Source organism: Sander vitreus, chromosome 11 (assembly GCF_031162955.1).
Source record: "Sander vitreus isolate 19-12246 chromosome 11, sanVit1, whole genome shotgun sequence".
Classification (NCBI taxonomy): domain Eukaryota; kingdom Metazoa; phylum Chordata; class Actinopteri; order Perciformes; family Percidae; genus Sander; species Sander vitreus.
The window spans coordinates 21,292,501-21,315,386 of NC_135865.1; the positions used below are offsets into that span (position 1 = coordinate 21,292,501).

The 22,886-nt window shown below is 39.0% G+C and overlaps 2 protein-coding genes across 9 annotated transcripts in view; one reads left to right on the forward strand and one right to left on the reverse strand.

Annotated features, from left to right (window-relative positions):
* The window catches only part of klf12b (Kruppel like factor 12b), a 44,648-nt gene extending 36,884 nt beyond the window's left edge, over positions 1-7,764 (forward strand). For all 7 annotated transcript variants that reach the window (XM_078262318.1, XM_078262320.1, XM_078262319.1 and 4 more), the window contains exons 5-6: positions 1,039-1,196; positions 3,442-7,764. In XM_078262318.1, the coding sequence (XP_078118444.1) occupies positions 1,039-1,196; positions 3,442-3,623 (340 nt within the window). In that variant the 3' untranslated portion in view covers positions 3,624-7,764. The remainder of the gene's footprint in view (positions 1-1,038; positions 1,197-3,441) is intronic.
* Positions 7,765-9,243: 1,479 nt separating this feature from the next.
* Positions 9,244-14,954, reverse strand: klf5b (Kruppel like factor 5b). 2 transcript variants are annotated; one of them, XM_078262315.1, is made up of 4 exons: positions 14,736-14,954; positions 11,874-12,804; positions 11,692-11,751; positions 9,244-11,303 (listed from the first exon to the last, which is right to left on the reverse strand). In XM_078262315.1, exons 1-4 carry the CDS (start codon positions 14,778-14,780, stop codon positions 11,125-11,127), a joined length of 1,215 nt encoding a protein of 404 aa, XP_078118441.1. In that variant the 5' UTR covers positions 14,781-14,954; the 3' UTR covers positions 9,244-11,124. The 2 variants fall into 2 exon arrangements, with proteins under 2 accessions (XP_078118441.1, XP_078118440.1); XM_078262314.1 differs by lacking the exon at positions 14,736-14,954 and adding an exon at positions 13,551-13,880.
* Between the last annotated feature and the right edge of the window lie 7,932 nt (positions 14,955-22,886).

The following is a 22,886-nucleotide window of genomic DNA, read 5'->3' on the forward strand; positions in this document are numbered from 1 at the left end:
ACATTATATTCAGAGAAGTGATGCGTGAACACATTTAAGATTTGCCGTAGACGACACTACACAGCAAACAGGGCTTCACTGTTGGAAATGACACATTTAATCAACAGGGATATTGACTTGTCATGTCACATGTCATGCCAAAATCTATTGATGACAGAAATAGCTCAGGAGTCATTAATCTCATTGAACAACATTGAGATAAAACTCCACCTATGAGTGATGAAAGTGTTGGAGCAAAAACAATACCAGCCTTCTTACCTCATCTACTTCCTCAGAGTTACTGTACAGCAGTGTTGCACTGCCACCTGCTGACAAAGCTACTGTTGCACTACCTTACATGGTAGTTGTCTGTATGTGTCATATACTAATCTTTATAGGATACTGTTTTTCCAGTTGGTACCAACTGTACAGAGGAAATTAACATACTTGACTGTTTTATACCAACAAAAGAAAATATACAATACTTGCGCCTGTGGACTTCAGTTAGTGCGTACATGCATTTCGCTATACTGAACATGCACATGCAGCTCAGCACAACATATATCCAAAGTATACTAAGGCGACCAAAACACTTCATACACATCAACTGTCCCAACAAAAAAATGGTGTCCCTCATAATACAATGACCTAAACAACTTGTAGCATTACAATATGTGTCACTATTGTCTTTGAAGTTTTTTGTTGTTGTTTTTTGCATAAATGGGATGGCACCTCTTCAGTGCATAGCTTGTGCTAAATCACAGTATATGCCACAGTGTAATATGTTTCAGTCAGCGTTATTTTGCTTAACTACTGTAAATAGCAATTTAGTTGGCAGCTAGACACTGCCAACTAAACTTCACAAAGAAAAAGCGGTGTGCAGCTTTTCAATGTCCTTTGTGCATAGAAAAGTGTGGGACTAGTTTTGAGTTTGCTTTATGTTGTCACTTTTTCATTGCGAATACATTACATACTCAAAACCTGCTTAGAATGATAATGTTGATGTCATCGTCGTAGCCTAATAATGCTTTTATGTTGATTCTCTTTCTCCCATTGCAGTTCCATGTCCCCGTTCAGTATTGACAGCATACGGCGCCCCCGGAGGTCAGAGTCACCAGATTCCAAAAAGAGAAGAATTCACAGATGTGACTTTGAGGGCTGCAATAAGGTGTACACCAAAAGCTCCCATTTAAAAGCACACCGGAGGACACATACAGGTCAGTAGGTCTGAGTGTGTATGCTTAAGTGGTTTTTATTTTATGATGTTGTCGGCTCAAGCTGTCCAACAGTAATGACATTTACATTTTCAGAAAGTCACACTCTTATATATGTTAGCCAGCACCATGAGCTTTGCACATATGTTACACAGGTAATATTGTGCTATGGTTGCACTAAAAAACATTTGAGAATTTTAATCTGGTACAGGTCAAAGGACAATGCCAAATCAATACTGAGACCAGAGCAATTTTAAAAAGACAATAAAGTGCACATTATTCATTCTAAATGTGGAAATAAATATCTAAAAATCAAGTAAGAATTAGCATACAGTAGATGTGAATCTACTCTTAATGTTCTGTCCCCATAGCTTTCAGCATTTGTCTAATCAATACCTGTGAAATAACTAATATTTGTGTACGTATGTATGACACCTTTACACGATGGTTTTAACTGGACCAAACATCAATACATTGACACATTTGTCATATACAGTAGCTTGAGTGGAAGACAAAGGTAAATCATGGAAAACTAGCCAGACCTGAATAAAAATAATCCCAAAACAAGTGTCCTTCCTGTTGGCCGGGTTGGTTCAGTTGGTAGAGCAGGCGCACATATATAGAGGTTTACTTTCCCTCTTTCTCTCCCCTTTCATGTCTTCATCTGGCCTAATAAAGGCCTAAAATGCCCAAAAAATATAAAATAAAAAAAAATAAAAAATAAAGCGCCCTTAAGGCCGGACTCAAAACTGAGGCCATGCTCTTGAGAAACCTGCTAAAGTTGCCGGACTTATTCTGATACTGAGCTGACGATTGTGACATGTAAACACTGTTGTCCTTTTTGTCACTCAGACTCACACAGAAGAACATCTTGATGCCATCTTAGGGGGCAGAATTGTTTACAGTGTAATTGTAAGGAATGTTAAAAAAAAAAGACAGCCATCACTTCTAGGAACATCATTAATATTGTTCAGTCAAACACAAATGGGACAGCTTTTGGCACATTTTCTCTTAGGTCTACATCTGTAATGCATTATATCTATATATGTGCCTACAGTACAACAACACATGTGCAGTATAATATATATATATATATATATTTTTTTTTTTTTATAGATATATATATATATATATATATATCTATAAAAAAATATATATCTATAAAAAAAAAAATATATATATATATTTATGTTGTATATACTTTTTTTTTTTTAACCTTTATTTTTTCAGGGAAGGTTCACTGAGAGGCAACCTCTCTTTTGCAGGAACGCCCTGATCACATCCACACAGTTGCACACATTCATACCTGGAAGCTGCCCAGTACAACCACAGTCTGATCTGCTGGCCACTGAGCAGCTCCACTGGAGCGGTTGGGGTTAAGGGCCTTGCTCAAGGGCACCTCAGTGGTGGTAATGAGGGAGGGACAAGCGCTGCTCTTTCACTTTCCCACCCAGATTTTTATCCTGTCGGTCTGGGGATTGAACCAACAATCTCCTGGTCACAAGCTCGCTTCTTTAACCTTTAGGCCACCACTAAAGCAGCTGTAAAGTATTATGTATGGTCATGATACTTTCGAAAATCTCAGTTTCTTATAATCACTTACTCTCTTATACCATAATGATGGGAATCTGTGGTTATGACTGCCATGAGGCCTTCCTGATAGCTTATTGCCTGCTTTAAAGGACCAAAGTGTTTTAGGGGGATCTATGTACAAAATGGAATTGTTGTGTTTTTGTTAACTCAGAATGAGCCCTTCATATCTACAAGGGAGCAGTTCCTCTTCCACGGAGCCCGCCAATGTAGCACCACCATGTTTCTACAGTAGCCCAGAACAGACAAACACTGGCTCTCGAGAGGGCCTTTTACGTTTCTTACCTTATGTTACCTGAAGGCCACCGTAGGTTCTACTTCACTGCTGGAACGGGAGGGGTGAGGGAAGGGATATTCAGTTGGTTGCAATCTGCAACCTCACCTCTAGATGTTACTAAATCATACACACTGGTCCTGTGTATACAGATTTTTCATCCCAGAACAATTGGAAAATCTATTGGCAGACTCTTGAACCTTGCTTGAGTTGTCTAATCCATCAGAGAACATCAAGTCAGCAATAATTTGGGTCAAAGTACCATTATTGTTATGAGGTAACAAGTGCAGACTTTTCAAATCAATCTGCGTCTTAATAAAGCATCAAGGCCTAAGTATGTCCACAGTACTGACCGTGCACTGTGTTTTCTGTCTTTCTCTGCAGGGGAAAAGCCATACAAATGCACCTGGGACGGCTGCACGTGGAAGTTTGCCCGCTCTGATGAGCTGACGAGGCATTACAGAAAACACACAGGGGTGAAGCCCTTCAAGTGTGCAGACTGTGACCGCAGCTTCTCCAGATCTGACCACTTGGCCCTGCACCGACGGAGACACATGCTGGTGTGAACAAGATGGAGAGAGATAAAGAGAGAGAGAGAGAGAGAGAGAGAGAGAGAGAAAGAGAGAGAGAGAGAGAGATCAAAGGAACAGACACACAAACACAGGCAGCCGGGGGAGCGGGATCTCCCTATGAATGTTTTTCAGCTGGCCTGGACACACACACATACACATACATAGACACACACACACACACACACACACACACACACACACACACACACACACACACACACACACACACACACACACACACACACACACACACACACACACACTCTCTCTCATCCGTAATAAGGAAAGAAGATGGAGGGGTGCACAGAGCTTGTGGAGCACAAAACAGGGTCACTTTTGGATCCTCTTTGGGTTGGAAGGAATAGACGGCAGGATCTGTTATTGTTATTCTTTGGAGTATAATAGGGAACTGTCTTTTACAGCACTGTTTGTAAATGTTTCACTTTGATTTTTAAAGATAAACTCGCACTCTTTATTTGGACAAAAAAATATATATATAATGCAATCGCAACAGTCTCTTTTTGGTATCTTTCTTTTCATTATTGTTAAAATGGCTGCTTTTCCAGCACTCATAATGTGAAAGACCCCATTTAATGGAATGGATTTCCTCTGTGAGCAGAAAGAAGTTAGGCCTGGACTAGATCACAGGAAAGGACTTGGGCCTAGTTGGAGTTACAGGCAGTATTATTGCGGCGTGCATCCATTTGAGTCTGATGTGTGACCAGCAGAGGGCGGCATTTAATCACAGATGGTTTCCTTTGCCTCCTGGAGCCTGCTGTTCTATCCGAGGCATCCCATATAGAAGCTCAAAGAGGGCTGGACTTTCACCTGTCTCACAGCCAGCAAACGGTAAATGACATTAACTCAAATAGCCACAGCCTGAATGGATTAACCTCATCTACACATCTGCTTATACAGATATTCATTGCTTTATTTCAAACAAAAACTGGACAAGCACATCTTCACACCAGCAAAGAAACACACCGTTTATGACCCACTCACCAGGCCGGACAACCCCAAATCTCATCAGTGCTATTCTTTATGTTGAGCCTCTTGAAAGCATTTCTTAAAAAATATTTGGTGGAATTTGTGCTGTGATTAGCAATCAGTAAAGTGCAATCTTAAAGGATAAATATACTTTCAGTATGACAACGTTTTGATTATTGAATCTTACTTTTTTCTTTTTAAATGCCTGCTTATTGCTTATGTTTGACTCAGAAAAATACAACCCCTCATGTACAGTGAACTTTGAAACAATCAGAGGAGATTTCTAGTATGTGAAAAATTTTTTAGAGGCACCTTACAGACTCATGCTTTTTATTCTGTCCCGATTGATCTGCTTTTTTTTTTGTTTTTTTATTATTCAGCTCTGTTTTCTCAGCTGGGTTTGACAGTGAAAGGAACTTGCGTTGTGGTTTTGCACAACGGCACTTGAACCGTAAGCTGAAACTGACATCAGCTGCAGTGTTACAGGGATAGTGTGCTACCTGATGTACAATACAGAAGAGCAATACATACTGAACAAATTGATGAGAAGGAAGGCCTTCTCGTTGTTCTGTTTGCTGATGTCAATACAGGAGGAGAAATTTCTAACTGGGCCAACTCCTCACTCTGTACCACGACTCCCTCTGTTTGATTGGTTCGTAGCTCCAGTACAAGGCTCCTCTTTGATGTGTCTCAGTTACTCCGAATCATTTTATTTTGTTTTGTTTGTCTCAGATACAGAAAGTCACTTGAAATATTTCACCTCAGACCAGATATATGATGTGATTTACCTGAGATTTGGATATATATATATATATATATATATATATAATGCTGAAACATTGAGGAATCACATATGCATACATACAAAGTACATAGAATTAAAACAATACATACACATGTACAGTACATACATGAATACATTATGTAAGTACAGTAAGACTACATTTTAGATGCAGTTACTGGCAGAAATGTATTACCTCTTAGAGAACTTCACTTAACCTTAATCAGGAAATTTAATTAAAAAGTTTTTTATAGTCATAATGACAGATATGTTTCCAAGTATTTTCAATACTCTTCATGCTGTGTAAGACCTGCACACATAAACTCAGAGCGTCAGGCCATCCCATATTATTTGATAGTGCTGCTAAATGCATTTATTGGACTGAAGCCAGTAAAAAGAAATGGCAACCTTTTTGATGATAGCACCTTGAAAACCACTCACCCACACACTCATACACATATACACACACACCTGCACACTTTGCATTGAACATCCTCACTTTCAGTATAGTAGCCAAATCCAGGAAGTCATTTCCACACATGCACCCAATGTATGTGATACCCATTTCATGTAACGGAGAATGGTAATGTATGTATCATTATTTATGTATATTCTTTGCGCACATGTCATTATGCCCAGTTGTATTATCATTTTGGCAAAAGCATATCAGCACCTTGTTTGTTTATTAGTATGAGTTCAAATTATTTTATTTCAGATGTCAATTTATAAACAATAATCATGATCATATTTTATCCTCCATATAATGTATAAGAGCAATTTATTATTGAGGGGCCCTTCATCTTTTCATACAAATCTTTTTCTTCTGTAAAAAGGATCTTTTGAAATGTTGTAATATATGTGATAGTGAAGATAAAAGTTATTACAAAGTTCTACAGCCTGTATATACATTTGAAAAATAGGGCTTTTGATTAGTAGATGCAGGAAATACATTTATACATGTAAAGTCTTTTTTCAGAGACTGTAATTTATCTAATTTGATATACAGTGAAATGGGGCAAAATGGTATCCATCATGTAAATTATCATATGTGATGTTATAGAACAGTTTGTTTTCTTTGGTTTGTGGTTAAATAAGTTCATGATCAAATCATTTTTATTCCCAAGGCTGAACCAGTGTTTGCTATATTCAACAAGTTATTTATATACATTGACCATATTAAGGTACTCAATTCCCTGTGTTGCTATTTTGCTATACCCGGACAAGAAATTACATTGATCAAGCACATATCAACAACACGTGTACTCTCGTATTCAGTGTATAACGTTGCATGCCTTAATACACCAGTTTTTGCTAGATTCAATTAGACTTGAATATGGTGTCTCCACAGGACACAGTGTATTATAATTCCCTTCAGCATCACTTTCCTCATTTTAAAAGCATAATTTTGTTACGGTAACCAGGGTCAAAGTTATGCAATAATAATGAATAGTGCCTCATATTGCAAACTTGTAATATCAACTGCACTGTGCAGAGTTCGGATTTCAACATGTTTGTTCAAATTAATAAATATCCAATGGTAAACCATCCATTTTGAAGAAAAAAAAAAAAAAGCACAGACAACATTATGCAAGTCGGACCTTTAATGTTTAACTTTCTTTTCGCACTGAGCCTTATGTCATGTGTCAAATGCAGCATCCTCCCATAACACTTTCACAGGCTGTTTATAACTCGCGTTATTACTTTGCTTACAATAAGTCACTTCCTCTAAGTTGGAACAAAAGTGACAATGATGTTTCATACAGTGGTGTTCATCACAGGAACTCAACATGGAAGATAATGAGGAATCTTGTGTCTGGCATTCTGGCTGTAGAGCGACACCTTTGTTAATGAATACTGATCATACACTTCTCTTCAGTTCAGTATCTATTTTACTTTCTGTGTAATATCTGTTTTTGATTTCCTGGTTTTGAAAATTTAAGTAGTAAAGCCAATGCCTATGTTTCAAGTTTGCTGATATTGCGTACAGTAATCGTTGTTCCTGTATTTATGTAAAGTGAGTGTAGTGTAAATATATTCAGATCTTTTCATTCTTACCGTAAAAAAAAAAAAAAGTTGTGATATTGCTCAGCATTGCTTCAAAAGGGAGATTCTGCTCATGGAATTCCACATCTGTAAAAGAAATTTTTAATCCTGATATTTTTCAAAACTTGGAGAACAGGTGTCCTTTTTTTCTGTTACGCTTTTTCTTTTCTTCAAGAGTTGTTTAAGTATCCAGTCAGTGTTTTGCCTTTTTCTCTGTATTTTTCATATGGATGGAGCTGTGAAATTAAAATAAGTTCAAACATATACATGTATATTAATATGAATGGAGGCATGAAGGTTAATAAAGTTGCATTTTGTATGTAACACACTGGTATGGAGCTAGTTGCTATCTGTGACTGAGATGGATGGTATGCGGTTTTGATGTCACTTAGACATCTGAGTACTGTACTCACATTCTCAGGCATTCAGAAACCTAATCTTGGTATTAGTGAAGACATTTTAGATGATATACAGTACAGTAGCTTGTACACAGAGTGCACTACATCTGAACAGTACAAGAAGAAGGAAAAAATGTTGGACAACCAATGATTCACCTGCTTATATAAATTTACAGTCTAGTCAAAAACATCTTTTGTACCTGAAAATCCTTGATCACATATTTAAACATTCAGGTAAAACATTATGTTCCTCTTTGTAATATAATATTGCTTTATCATCTAGTACCAACAGAGAGTGGTATTTTAAGACCTGGTATGTTTTAACACGATATGTTGTGAATAAGGTTGCACCTAAAAGAAAACGCCCAGTACATCCTGTACAGCACTCTATTATAACAGCAGCTGGATGGATGTTTCTGTCAGCCAGAAAAGGATTCAGATGATTACAATAGCAAGCTTTCAATTCCCACTCCTCTTTGCATTTCGATGTGCAGTGTATCACACGTGTGATTTATCACTCACAAGAGCCTATACTGTGTAGGGTATACTGAACAAGCAAAGAGAAGTACATAAGTACCAGTAAATAAGAGTGATACTATAACAATCTCCACAGGGAACTTGCGCCATACTCAGGACAAGTTCAGACAAATTATCTGGTTTGTTCAGTCTTTCTTGGCACCTTTTGTCAGCACCTCTGCTATGACTCATATAAGGACACTTTCCACCAATTAAAACAACAAAAGAAGAAGTCATCTTGTAGGTTATGTACATAAAGGGTGTTCCTGAATAACTACCAAACACTGTAGCCAAATCGCATGTTGCTGTTCCACTGAGAACCAAAAAGAAGCGGAACAACAAAGATGATCGAACTCTGGGAAATATGAAGGAGGAATCAATTATTTTTTTTATGCATTATTACTTAAATTGCAAAAAAATACATCTGTCGAATTTTGCAAATATTTCACATGCATGCCTGTTCCTGTCTCTTGTTTCCTCTTTTTTAAGTGGTTGTCTAGCAGTGCTCATCCTTTATTTATAATCAGAATATACTTTTGAATAAATCTATTCACATCATATTCAAAATGTAACTGTAACTTAAAAAAAAAAAAAAAGTAAGGTGTTGATCGTTGCGTGATGTATGCAAATATTGTAAAGTAAAAATGAATAGCACTGAAAAACCTGTTACTGATAACTCAAATCCACATCCATGCCACCTGGTTAACCTTTAACAATAAGCTGTGGTATATGGATGAATAAAAAATATAAAATGCTGAATGTGTTACAAACAGAAGAACCCATACAGAAGATTCAATTACTGTAGTACCTACAATGTGAAAGCCTAACATATTTAAAAAAAAAAGAAAAGAAAAGTATGTATTTAAAAAAATCAAGACATTAAAAAATAAATATTCAACACAAAACTTTTATTTGCACTGAGGGTCACATGGCATCATAGCACGTTTTTATCAATTTAGGCTACATCTTCATGTTATGAAGCTATGACACAAAATATTGTTACGCCTTTCATGTCAAAATATCTGTGTGTATATATATATTTTAAAAGTATTACAATAATTCACTGGCACATACTCCACTGAGCTGCTATCTTGGCTGGAGAAAGTGATGACAGTGTAGACTGTAACAATACTCTATAATTTGATCCTTCTTAGTCTTTGCCAGAAAATAAAAATAAACAGTCTCTGCAATTTAAATAAAAAGTTTAAAATCTTTATACACACAACAACAATCACCAGATTGTATCCTTAAACACCAGATAAAAAATATAAACATCTTAACAAATTATTTGTTCAACCCGACTCTAATTATAAAGAAACTTGGTCATAAATAGAGATTGCTATAGAGTGGAAATATGGAGGGGCAGCCAACATACAGAATCATTTAAGCAGAGTAGAGTACCTGATAAAAGAACATTGTCCCAACGGGGCAGCTTCGTTTTTTCATTCGTCCAAAAAAAGCAGTTAAAGGCACTTTCAAAAAGGTATTGGAACTCACGGATAGTAGTCAAAGAAACCAAAAGCTTAGACCGATGTTCAGACTGGCAGGGGCCCAGTCGAAGCCTGAAAGAAATCTCAGGCTCACTTTGTAACCACTTATGAAGACAAACCATCAGTAATATGGTAATCCTTCAGATAATTTGCAACCTAAACAAAGTCGAAATATGAACGAGTCTAAATTTGCTGCTGAAATGTCATACTGTACTCAAAAGTTGTTCATTTTGTTTGATCACAAATCTTTTACCACTATTGAAATTAACATGGGACAAATCAAGCCCAACATAATACGTTGGACCTTTTCAATAATTAAATAAAATCATGCAGAGTCCATAGAAAACAAACAATACACCATTTGGATTTATCTCTGCAACTACCTGAAAGACATTTAACACCTTCTGTAATGACGATATGTTACCATACAGTATAGGGGGCATAGATATAGAACATTCCTAATGCTGCCAAAATGAATATGATTAATATCTCAAACCCATTATCTTCCTTTCATTTCAGTGTTATGAGTAAATATAGATTTTGTTTGGAGTTATCCTCAGTGGCAGAGTGACCCATAAATCTGGCAGTGTTAAAGTTATGCTGTAAGCGCTGCACTCACCACACGGCTTGCAAACAGTGCTCATCCCAATATTTATTCCTCCTACTGTGTCTTTTAGTAAATCCTCAACTTATTTACGTACAACTTTAACTAACTGCTGTTACTTTCTATATTAAACACACACTATTAATCCTTTGACCTGCTGACTAAAACAACATGTTCTTTGACCTTCCAGTTAAGAGCAGTACTATATCTGCACTTACAGTATGGCCGTTTGCTATTAACGTTAGTTAAATAAATGACACGATACCAAGTTGATATGATCTGTACAATGAAAAACTTGAAAATAAAATATTGAAGTACATGAACTTGAAGTAGTTCATGTACTTTGCAGTGCAACATAATCTAATGAAAATAAAGGCTGAATATTATTTCATTATCACATTTGGTAAATGATTTTTGACTGACATCTTTGCAAATGTCCCCCAATATTGGAGCATATGTGTGGAAATAAAGTAAGGCAATAGTAATATTTAAACTTTTTACAATAAAAGAAACAATTATTTGTGGGCCAGCACTGCTAAGAATGTCTCCACTGGGGAGAGAGTGAAATAATCCACAGTTTTTAATTTGTTTGTTTGCTGATATGTAAGTGCTGGTTCTTTGTCCATGTTTACTGAAAAATAAAAAAATGTTGGCTCGATTTGCATAAGAGCGTTTTCTAGCTCTGGTGTCTCTTCATGTGCAGGGCCAGGTGATCAGAGCGGGAGAAACAGCGGTTACACACGCCACACTGGAAAGGCTTCACCCCGGTGTGTTTCCTGAAATGGCGAGTCAGCTCATCAGAACGGGCGAAGCGCCACTCACATCCCTCCCAGGAGCACTGGTACGGCTTCTCTCCTTCAGCAGACGATAGAAAAACAAGCAAAATGAAGCTACGGTAGATGGACAACACATATTTGAATATGAGGATAGTAATGAAAAGTATGAGAAAAGTATGGAATATTTCTACATATCTCAGATGACTAACAAGTAAGTTTCAATGAGGAAAAAGTTGATACTTTTCCTTACACACGCAACTTAACTGTGAGCCATAAATCACAGTGTGTCCTGTCTTTTTCCCTGGCCCCTTTATGAGAGCTGTAGGGTTTATGTGATTTGACAGCAGTGAGATGTGGGCCAGGTCTGTCAGCAGACAGAATGCATCTGCATGCCAAGTACATTTCTTCTGCCTGGCAACATCACCACTTTCACCCCAAAATAAGAAGTGCAACTCAAAACATTTTACCTGTGTGGGTCCGTAGATGGGCTTTTAAATGAGAAGACTTGGTGTATACTTTCCTGCACCCTAAAGGAAAAAAAAGGTCATTAAGAACGGTAAGCTGCGCTCCCACTTGGATTTGAGTTTTAGCATTGCAAAACTCTAAATTCAACTTTATTGTTGTTGTGCAGACTGAGCAGAAGTCTTACCTGGAACATCACAGTGGTGAATCCGCCGTCTCTCCAGATCAGGATTATTCCTTCTGTTGTACCTAACTGAAGCCGACTGGGCCAACACTGGGGACAGTGGGCCAACACCTGGCGTCATCTGACCTGGTGTTAGGCTTGAACGCTGGACTGGCGCAGGACCTGGACTTTGGACTAATCCACGATTGGAATTCTGGTCTGGGCACTGGATTGGAGCTACACTAGAAGTCTGTCCTGCATCAATGGGATTATGGGTCTGAAAAGTTAACTTGGAGGCGATGCTGGCTTCGTAGGAGGGAGGTGGGGACAGATTGTGAAGAAGCTCCTTCCCCCTGTCTGGACTTGGGGGATCAGAGTTTGGCGGAGAGGGCGGCAAATAGGTTGGTCTCTGCTGATGGCCTAAGTGTCGATTAAATGGAAAACATTCATTCTGAGGACTGCTTGTGGGTTTAGCAGAATTCTGCACTGGGCCTACATGGACGTTCCCAATAGGAAGACTTAATGGGGCCATGGGGATGGAGTTCAGCTGTGACCCATGAACGAGCTGCTCCAAATCAGAGTTCAAAAGTTGAAACAGGGGTACATCCTGGAAATCTGGCACTTCCTGTTTGATGAAAAATGTACCACTAGCTGTGTCAGCTGCACTAAAAACACCTGTGTATTCTGGGAGTGTTAGTGGCCCTCCGTTGTTGCCCTGACAGCTGGGGTGCATCAGAGAGTGGGACGGCTCCGTTTTGATCGGTCTCATAGTCCTGCACAGACCAGGGTGCAGGTATGGGACATCAGGAAGGAGCAGGCTCATGTTGGCGCTGTACGGGGAGGCAAAGTCCTCACTGAAAGGCGGCTCTGGCATCAGAGTGCTGTCCCTGCACAACATTTTGGAATTCACTATTTCCTGTTGGTGCGGAGACAGGTAGTCCATGTCAGATTTACCCTGGAAAACAGAAGAGAAGAAAATGTGTAAAGTTGTCTTAATCCAAATGAAATGGTGTCATCGAATGTATTCAGGCTCTCACATGTTGCTAATGTATAAGATAGTTTCCTTTAACACTTGATATAAGCAGTAGGATGGACCCTGAACGCCTCAGCAGTGTTTTTCTTCTTATAAAAAATAATGATTGCAATACCCAAAAAAGACCAGCTTAATGCAAAACCAGAACTACCCACTATTCTCCACTGATGCTGAAGCACCATAAAACTTACACAATAACAAAACTAACTGGTGTGAATAAATGTGGGGGGATGCATTTGGGGCCTGTACTTGTGTACACACTGTCACATCAACCCCCCCCCCCCTTTTACAAGCAGCAGACGCCCTTCTGAAACGCTCCAGCCTAAGCTGTTTGGAAATACATGGCTGAAATTAGAACATCCAGTTGCTCTGCAGCGCTATGCATCTCTTCCTCACAAGTTTCGGGAGCGGGTGCAACGTTTCACATCCCAGCCATGCCCTGCTGAATGTCAGCATCAATACCACATTCAAAGCGAATTTTCCGTCACGTGCTGGGGCACTATAGCTGTGCATATTACAACACACAAACACACAGGCCTGCCTCCAATATTAAGGCTTACATCTTTACGTGAAATTTGTCTTTTTACGTGAAATCCAGCAGGCATCAGTAACCATTGTGACGCTCTAAGGCAGATGCAAGAAGAAGAAAAAAAAATGCAATCCCCTACCAAATTATAATCATGAAAAGAGAAAGTTCCCGGGATGGCATCCCTCGTGTTACAGAGCACTTGTCCATGATCTTCACCTCTCAGACCGTCGGCTGTCAGTGGCGCGGTGGTTGTATGAAGAAACTGCGCGTCCTGCCCCGGAGCAACCCAAACATTATTCCTCACGGCAGCGGCCATAAAAGCAGAGGTACAGTCTAACTATCCGAAATCGTTCACAAATAAATTAAGCATAGGTATTGTTTTGTTTCGAAACAATCTGTACGAGCAAGAGAGCCAGCTGTCAAACGTTCATTCTCCCTATTTTTTGCTTGTCAAATTACGCAACTGCGTGATAGCGCGTCTGCAGGGCGGGGCTGAACATGTAGAAAATAAACAGGACAACGAGGCGATCGAGAAACACGTAATGTGTAATGAATGTTGTGGTTGTGTGATGAGCTGAAATGACTGAAGGTAGAAATAACACTAAACACTTAGGGGTAAAGAGGCAATTGAGGAAGTGTCAAGTGTTTGTATCCATAAAGGAGCAGCGTATTCGCAGACTTCAGAATAAAGTGATAATTGGTTTAATCAGAGCAGCAGTGTCCTCAGGATCATGCGAAACAGGCTGAGTGGCTTCATTAACTTTCACATGACTCATAGCCTATTGTTTGAGAGCCAAAGACATGTAGGGTTGGAAAAATAATACTTGAATTAAATGCAGATTTGTTCACATTTTAATACAAAAGGTTGATTCAGTCATGTTTGACCTTTTTAGACCTCTATTGACACATTCAAAAGGATGATTTTATCCGCTTCTCAGCTGCCACCACAGTGAATCAAGTTAGTACAGTACAATTTTCCGCTCATTTTTGGATGCAGTTTTTTGATTTTCTTTAGAGCCTCCAGCACGCTTGGGTCCTGGTCTGGCATGTTAAAAACGCCACTGCAGTGCAGCTGTCTGTCAGGACTGCATACTTGATGCCAACATTCCTGAGCCAGCAGTGAAGCCTGCACACATACTGGCCGGGGATGTTTCCGTCAAAATAGCTCAGCATTTCACTCAAATACATGGTGTGTCACACTTAAATGAAGCAATGATGATCTGTACCAAAGCTGCATGTAGTCCTCTTAACTTTTCACTATGTTAAACCAAACTAAACTGCAAATGCTGCATTCATTATGTACATCTTTTTACTCTTTACATACCTTTTGTCGTGACCTTGTTTGAATTTTGAGGTATGATGTGTTCATCTGCCTTTTTTTTTTATTGTTCTACATTCTTGGATATATACTCTAGATAGCTGGCTCAGCAATGAAAAACATTCGGTAATCCAACCTCCAGCCGTCTTAAGATCACAGTGACAGCAGCTTTATACCTCAGCTTAACGAAACAGAACTCACTTGTCAGGGTTGTGTTTTTTTCCCACACAGGTGTATGAAGTACTACCCTATGCCGACGATTGTGTCAGTGCAACATGCTGGAACTGGAAACACAGGTATGCAACAATATTGGCACGGATGTAAGGCTAAGCAGCATTTTATTCTTCAATTTTTTTAATGTGACATTTACTGCCACTCCCATCCATGTTTTCCTTTAGGCAGTTTTTGTCCTTTTATTGAAATGTTGTAACTGCACCCACTGTAGGCTTGACTGAACAGGTTTTAAATGTGAGAATCTCTGAGGTTAGACAGGATCACAGGGTTGAAAAAAACTGTTGATGTATATGTGTGTGTGTATGTGTCATATGAAATTACATTTTTTATCACAAAAGTCATATTCATCCACTGCTAGTTGGGAATGAAAGGTGCCAGGTCGTGGCCAGGTCAGCTCAGTCGGTAGAGCAGGCGCACATATACAGAGGTTCGTGCCTTGACGCAGAAGGTCCAGGGTTCGAGTCCAACCTGGGACGATTTCCTACATGCCTTCGCCCTCTCTCTCCCCCTTTCATTGCTTTCCTGTGATTAAAGGTGGAAATACCCAAAAGATAATCTTAAAAAAAAAAAAACCTGACAGGTCTTTGCTGTCCAGGCCTCTCAGCTGTGAAACTTCATGACTGAGGATCAAAGTCTTCTTATAAAACCCCTCCTCAAAACTAATTTTTATCTCATGGCCTTCTCCTAACTCACTGTAATTTGTTATATTTGTTTTAATCATGATATCATTTTACTTCCTATAATTTAAATTCTTATTTTCTTTTCTTTTTTTTTTTTTTTCTTCTGTTAATCCTTGGTTTGCTGCAAAGGACTTTGTAATGTTTTGGAAACATGCATTATAAATGCATTTACATTATCACTATTATTAGATATTGTGTTTCTACTTCTACTAATTGTTTTTGACTATGTGATGATATTTTTCAGATGCCACACAATAGAAATTCTTCAAAGCACTAATGTTATCCAAATGAGCGTTCACCAAGAAAGTGCTCACATATTCATATTTTACACGATGCAGTCAAAAAAACTGAGACATATTCAAATGACTGCTGATCATCCAATTAGGGGCTGATTGATTGCATGTCATGTGCTGACCTTTCAGAGTGCAATTTAAATCCATGGATGTCTCAGCTCCAAGAGGAGCAACTGTCATTCTTGGCCGTGGCTCTTCCTGCACAGCGAATGTGAGCCGAGCCCTCCTCCATATCCCCCGTATTAAAACCTCACAATATGCCCAACAACTGCACAGCGGAGGAGAGAGAATGCACGGTATGTGCTTACAGCATCACAACTCCTCTCTCCTCTCACATGGACTAATATGGCCAAGCCAAGAGGGGATAGGACAATAAACTATGCAGCACATTGCTACTGTAAGCACAGTGTGCTTTTATTTTTATTTTGAAAGGGTAGAATAACTTTCGATGAGCAGGTCAAATTATTGGGTGTTTTGTTTGTGAAATAAATGCAATGACTAATAGTGTGCATATTTGTGTGCAGCTATGTCATCTCTGTTTCTCTGTAAATAATCTTAAATGCTCTGGCATCCAGTGTAACACAAGAAATACAAACAAATAGTATGCTCTATATATAGTCTATCTTCAAGCAGGTGCTTGGCACTCCCACCAGAGGGCAATGGTCAGCTGCAGTGGAACTTCATTTTTGCATTTATGTACTGTAGCTTTGTACCGCTGAACCATCAAATTAACACTGTTAATGCATTCCAGTTTTATATTGTGTATAATTAGCTTCTATAGCCAGTGAGTGGAAACAGCAACAGGATGCTTTTTTAATGCAATTAATTGACACTTTCACTTAGTGCGATTAAGATGTTTCTAAATAAGATAGTTTTTGTCTTTATGTGTTTTTGATGTTTTGATCACATACAAATTTATTTTAAAACACTGATTATTTTCGTTGTAATTTAAAATGTTAACATATGCATGGCACAAGCACTATTCTTTTTAAAAAACTTGCTGAATACACATTTGTTTCTATATTCTCTTTAAAACCTCAAGTAGGCACTCAGAAGTATCATTTATTTGATGTCAGCTTTACAAAGCCTGCCCTTGAAAAAACAAAACAATCAATAATTTCTTCTTTGGCTTTATTATTTTGTCTCAAGTTTGGCTGTGTTACAAGCTTGCCTTGTTGACTCTTTACGGCATTTATCTGATCTGACACAGTTTCATTAGGCATTAGTAATCATTTCCATAGCACACAACATTAGAGCACTCCTGTTTGTAAAACAGCAGATGAGGCTAATGCCGTCCTCTGGGGAGAAATTCAATATAATTAAATGGAATAATTTAATTACAGTAACTTAGAAAGCATTCATCAATATAATTGTTTCTGGAGCCACCATTATAATTGAGGTTTAAGTGAAAACAAGTCAGTTTCTAATGTTGGTAATGTGCTGACATAGTTCTCCCACCCTCCATTTGTTTCTCTCTCTGATCTTCCACCATGCCGTTTCTCCACAGTGTTTTCGTTTGATAGCCAGCCATACCACATCAGCAAGACCAAAACATTTATTACAGCCATTTAATTTAACCTCTCTACAGGCACGGACAAGAAGGCAGAGATGATAGCACAGCCACACTGAAAGACTCTCGCTGTTCAGCTTCTAATCTGATCCTCTCTGCTGCCCTTTCATAAAGACACCAGAGTATTACCCTGACTCCAAACATACCTCTGCCATTTAAACTGTCTTGGATTTCACCACAAAGGCGACCAAATAGAGTCCGATTCATTCTTCAGGGCCAAATAATAAAACATAATTTTAGTCTAATCTGCCTAAAGAATGTCCTCTGTTTGAAGTTGACAGTGCTCTATCTTCTGGGAGAAATAATTGCCTTTTGAGTACAGCAGGAGAGGCCACTGAGGTAAGCCTGTCGAGGGTCTGCACCTTACAGGTGTGCCCTTGGATAGACAACCCCCTCGTTGTTCTGGAGAGAGAGAGCGAGAGAGAAGAGAGAGAGAGAGAGAGAGAGAGAGAGAGAGAGAGAGAGAGAAAAAGACGGGGAAAGCCAGACTGAAAGAATTCATCTGCCAGTTGAAACTTTACAAGGCACCGGCATAGCAGCGCCACTGCATTCTCAGATCACTCTGAGGCCAAAGTGAAGTGAACAAAGACACACTGATCTCCAGTAATTCCTCCTGTCTGATACAGCTGACAAATTCTTGTCATTAGAGTTTTATCATTTTGTTGAACAGGTTTGTGAAATTGACCTGGTTATAATCTGTTTGATTTGGACAACTGCATTCATGACAAAGTTACTGACAGTTATTGTCTAGAAATGTAAACGGCACTCCTCATATAGTGCAGGCTTTGTGTGCTTACAGAAGCAAATTTCAATACATCGGCCAAGTTTGCCTACATGGACATCGAAATCCTGTGCGGAAATTGATTATGAAGTTCAACAATAATTTCTGAATCATTTTTGTTAAATTGTAGCCATTTATCAGCAATAGAACATGGTTTATTTTGAAGCTTTCTGTCTAAGACAAACTGAATCTCTGCTTCATTTGTCAAACTTCCCCCTGATTTTTAATGGGGCCTATTAATTGAGCAGAGAAATCTGTCCCTTTCTGAACATGACATTGAAAGCTGCTGAACAGCTGTCCCAGCTCTGGAGAATCATATGGAAGAATGCATTATCGGCCTTGTTTGAATATTCCCTTAGATTTGGAATAATCAGGCAGCTATTCAGCAGTGAGATGGCCACGCACAGATGCCAAAGCACAGCTGAGGGGAGCACAATGGTGTAATGCCGCACAAACACATACAAAACCAACGGCATGAAAAAAAAACGTGAATAATGCAGGTGTGCTTTATTTCTGTACAGTGTGCTTATCATAGATAATAGCTAAGATACTTTCTTTCAGTCCTTTTATCTCCCTTTTTTTCTTTCTTCTTCTCTTGTTCAAGGTGATCCTAGCTTTGCATATGGCTGATTAATCTTATTGCATAGTAGCTAACATTGATCACAGAAATGATTAGAAATGCATTAGTCAGCAGACTGTTTGGAGAGGTTGGGTTTAAGTGCTAGTGCCAAGCCATTTTCCATAGGTGTCCATGTTTTTAATTTTGTTATATAGAATTTTGCAAATGGATGCATGCATGCCGCCCAAATACAGCATCAAAGCTTTAATGCTTACAGACATAATTTAATCTCCTAGATGGCAGGCCTGATGGACTGTGTAGAGAATGCATCCCTGCTAAATTCATTATGCTAAAAGTTGCTAGATCTCACAAGCTGATGAGAGAGAGACAGAGTAGCATAACCTGTGTTTGTATGTTGTGCTGTATAAGAAATCCTGGCTCTGCATTGCAATGTTGATGACAGCAGACTCTACTCTATCAGAGTGTTTGCACTTTTTTTATCAGAGGGCTTTCACCAAGTTAAGTGAATGGTACCAACTTCTACATACAGTACATAGCCGTAACCATAACTATAATGTGATATTTAGTTTTAATTTGAAATGTGTGGTTGTTTTCTCCACACAAATAAACCAAGCACAGTAGTCCACTGCCCAATCACATACAGTAGTTAACCACGTATTGTATAACACAGTGCAAGTCAAGTGCTGATTCGTTTGAAAAGTGACACTGCCACCTAGTGAAGCAACGTCAAATGATCTGTTGTTTAACACTTGAAAGTGACATTAACTATCCATTCACTTTGGAAACAGTGTTGTTCCTTAATCCCTACAAAATAAAAGTTAAACGCAGAAAACCCTGCCTTCATCACAACACTTTTTGAAGCCATTCTTCATTTTACCCTGACCTCACTGACTGCAGCCCCTCCTCCTCACTCGTGTCTCAGATGCCTCCTTTAATCATTAAACAAAGTCTTTCTTTATTCACAAAATGTCTTTTCTTCTTCTGATTTCAAAGGTAATGGAAGTTCAAGTTCACTAGAAATGTCTTTTAGCTTTTACATTATACTGTATTTGGTAAACAAGAACATCCACTCCAAAGCTACGCTAAGTTGGGTTTAGGTATACTTTGCAGAGATCATGAGCATAGGGGAAAGTAAATTATTTCGCAGTTACAAAAGAGGAATCAGTGGAAAAAAACAACTGACAAAAATTGCATATAAAGTGAAATTAGAATTAAAATAAATAAATAATCAATCAGACTGCTTGAATGAAAGATGCTTGTACAATTCATTAAACAATAAAATGTGCACGATTACTTAGCCCAGGGACATCTTTACAATTAAAAAGCATGGCATCGCTTCAACAGCAGAGGTGCAACTCATAAGGGTCCCACCAAGACAACTCTTGCCACATGTTCAACACTCCCCATTAAAAACCTGGGGAAATTAATGAGCTTCCATTGGCACCCTCACAACAAAGGGATCTATAAAGCAGCCTTAATGTTCTCAGGGAAACTTTACTCTTCAGTAGTTCCCAATCAACCGGTAGCAGCAGACTTTCTTTTATTTCCCTTGTAACCGACAACGGGAGCTAAAAATGCTACTCACTGCAACTTTACCGAAATGTTATCCTTGATTGAAATTGCTTTAAGCTCATTCTTAATCAAAGAACTGTCGATAATTAACCATGTTGGGTTGTCAAAATTTAATTATGTATAAATATACTGTACATCTTTAAATAAAGGCTGAGCAGTGTGCTTTCAAAAATCTATAAATGTGTAAATATTGCCAAACAACATTTATTTGTTATATAGTCACAGTTAAAGAGTACTAAAAAATAAATTAGATGGCGTACATGTGTACATGGAGAACAAACCCTCTCATATTGTGAGCATTGATTTGTACTTTCTATCTGCTTGTACACAATTAAGAACACTTAGGAATCAAAGAGCGCAGAGGTTTGCAGAAAGGTATTAATTAGAACTTTATTTATGCAGATGCTTTGTAAATTTGCATAAAAAGCAATTCCACAGATGGGTTTATGGCAGTAATGACTGTTGCAGTCTGCAATAAAACATCTGCTTAATCACAACAGAGACAGTCAATGGCTGCTGTGAAAACAGGCTGTCCAAGTACATCTCAAAGAAAGTACTGAGGTGAAGAGTCGGTGTGGACAGCTAAGGAAAAAATAGTAAAGAGATTTAGGGGAAAAACCTGTTCAAAAGAAGTGTTAGTTAAAAGAGACACACTTCTCCCAAACATTTGCTGGTGGTACTTTGAGGGCTCTGATGTTGAAAAAAATACCCTTATCGTGTTGGCAGAACAATCCACTTACTGTGTCTAAGAGAAGACCGAATTTTGTTCCAAGTCAAGCCAAGTCTTTGTCAATGTGTGCCAACTATTTTGAAAATATTCCACTTTGTGTCTTTCTAATCCACGAGAGCCACACACAGATGCGAGCGTGTGCACAAACACACACAAACTCTCTCACACACACACACACACACACACACACACACACACACACACACACACACACACACACACGCAGAGCAGTGTGGCTGCAAGGTCACTCCAAGTATTGATAAATCACCCAGCTGTGATTCCCTCCTGACAGCTCAAACTAACATCAAGCTGGATGGGGGAGAACAAAAGACCATCAAGCGGCCCTTTTCCTGACACTTTTATTCAATCACGGCCAGATTGCTTACGACAGCACCAGCAGCTGTTTCGTCTTCATCTTTCCCCATTTGATAAAGCGTGTCAAGTCATATTTCTGTAAGTACTTCACCTCACCCCATACTGTGCAGATCTGCAGCGATTCGGCATATGCACATTCCACATGAGGGGATCGTCAAATGGGTCAGGGAGTAATGACACCCCTCTGAAGGTCGCAGCACACTGGCGTGGGGTAGGTGGGGTAGGTGGGTGGAGGGGGGGGGGAGACAACAAAGCAACAAGCTGAAGGTCAAAGATAAGAACAGCCGCAGAGATATCTAAGATAGCCAGCAGAAATTAAACAATGAGGGAAAGGCAGTCGGGCTTTGATTGCGTGATTGTGTTGTTTAAGAGAGAAGGGGGGAGGTTGTTGGTGCTTGGGATTGTTATTTTGGGATCACCATCCCATTCAGAGCTCTTCTGTTGACCCTGTTCCTCATGGGATGGAGGCCTGTGACAGGACAGAGAAATATTGCAGATGTCTATTGTTTGTTTGTCATCAGACATCAGCCCACACAAAAATTTGATTTCCATTTTGCAACTGCCTCTTAATGTTTAGATTTAGATTGCCTTTACAGGCCCATGGTTTCCTGCGCGAGTGTCTGATAACAATAGCAGGTGTTTGAGTTTATTGTAGAGATGATGAACGCCATATTTATAAAACTGCATCCAAGGATGAAGTACTCAACACCGCCTAACTCGGATTATTTTCATGCAATTATTAAAGTGCATGTAAAATTTCATAGCTACAGTAATGGTCACATATTAGTGTAACCTCCACAAACTTTGTGAAAAATACAGCCGTTTCTATCTTCTGCTTTCACTTATGCCAAACAGAAATAGTCTTCCCTGACTGGACAACCTAGCATGTATCAAACTTCTATCATAAATCATTAGAAGAAGAAGAGTCACACTGTACCACTAGAACGTGCGATGTAGCTCTTGCAAACTGTGTCACTGGGAAGATACACTAACACACCTGTTCTAGTCACATGCCTTATAGTACTTTGTCTGAAATATGTCTCAGGATCACCTCTTCAGCATCTTTGATCAGACTTTTTTTTTTATCTCCTAAGTCAGGTGCTATTTTGGCCAGAGTGAATGGCCACTAGTGTAGTGTGTGGAAAAAGAGACATGTAAATCAAGTGGAATGTAGGAGACGCTCGTATCAAAAATGGGACAGCTCACTCCACTCAGACTTGGCCTGGCTCCCAGGAATGCAGTTAGCTAGCACACAATCACTGCCTATTCACGGTGGCACAGCTGCTGTGGACATATGTTCCCCACCAAAGGAGGAGGACATCAACCAGGCACACCTTGAACA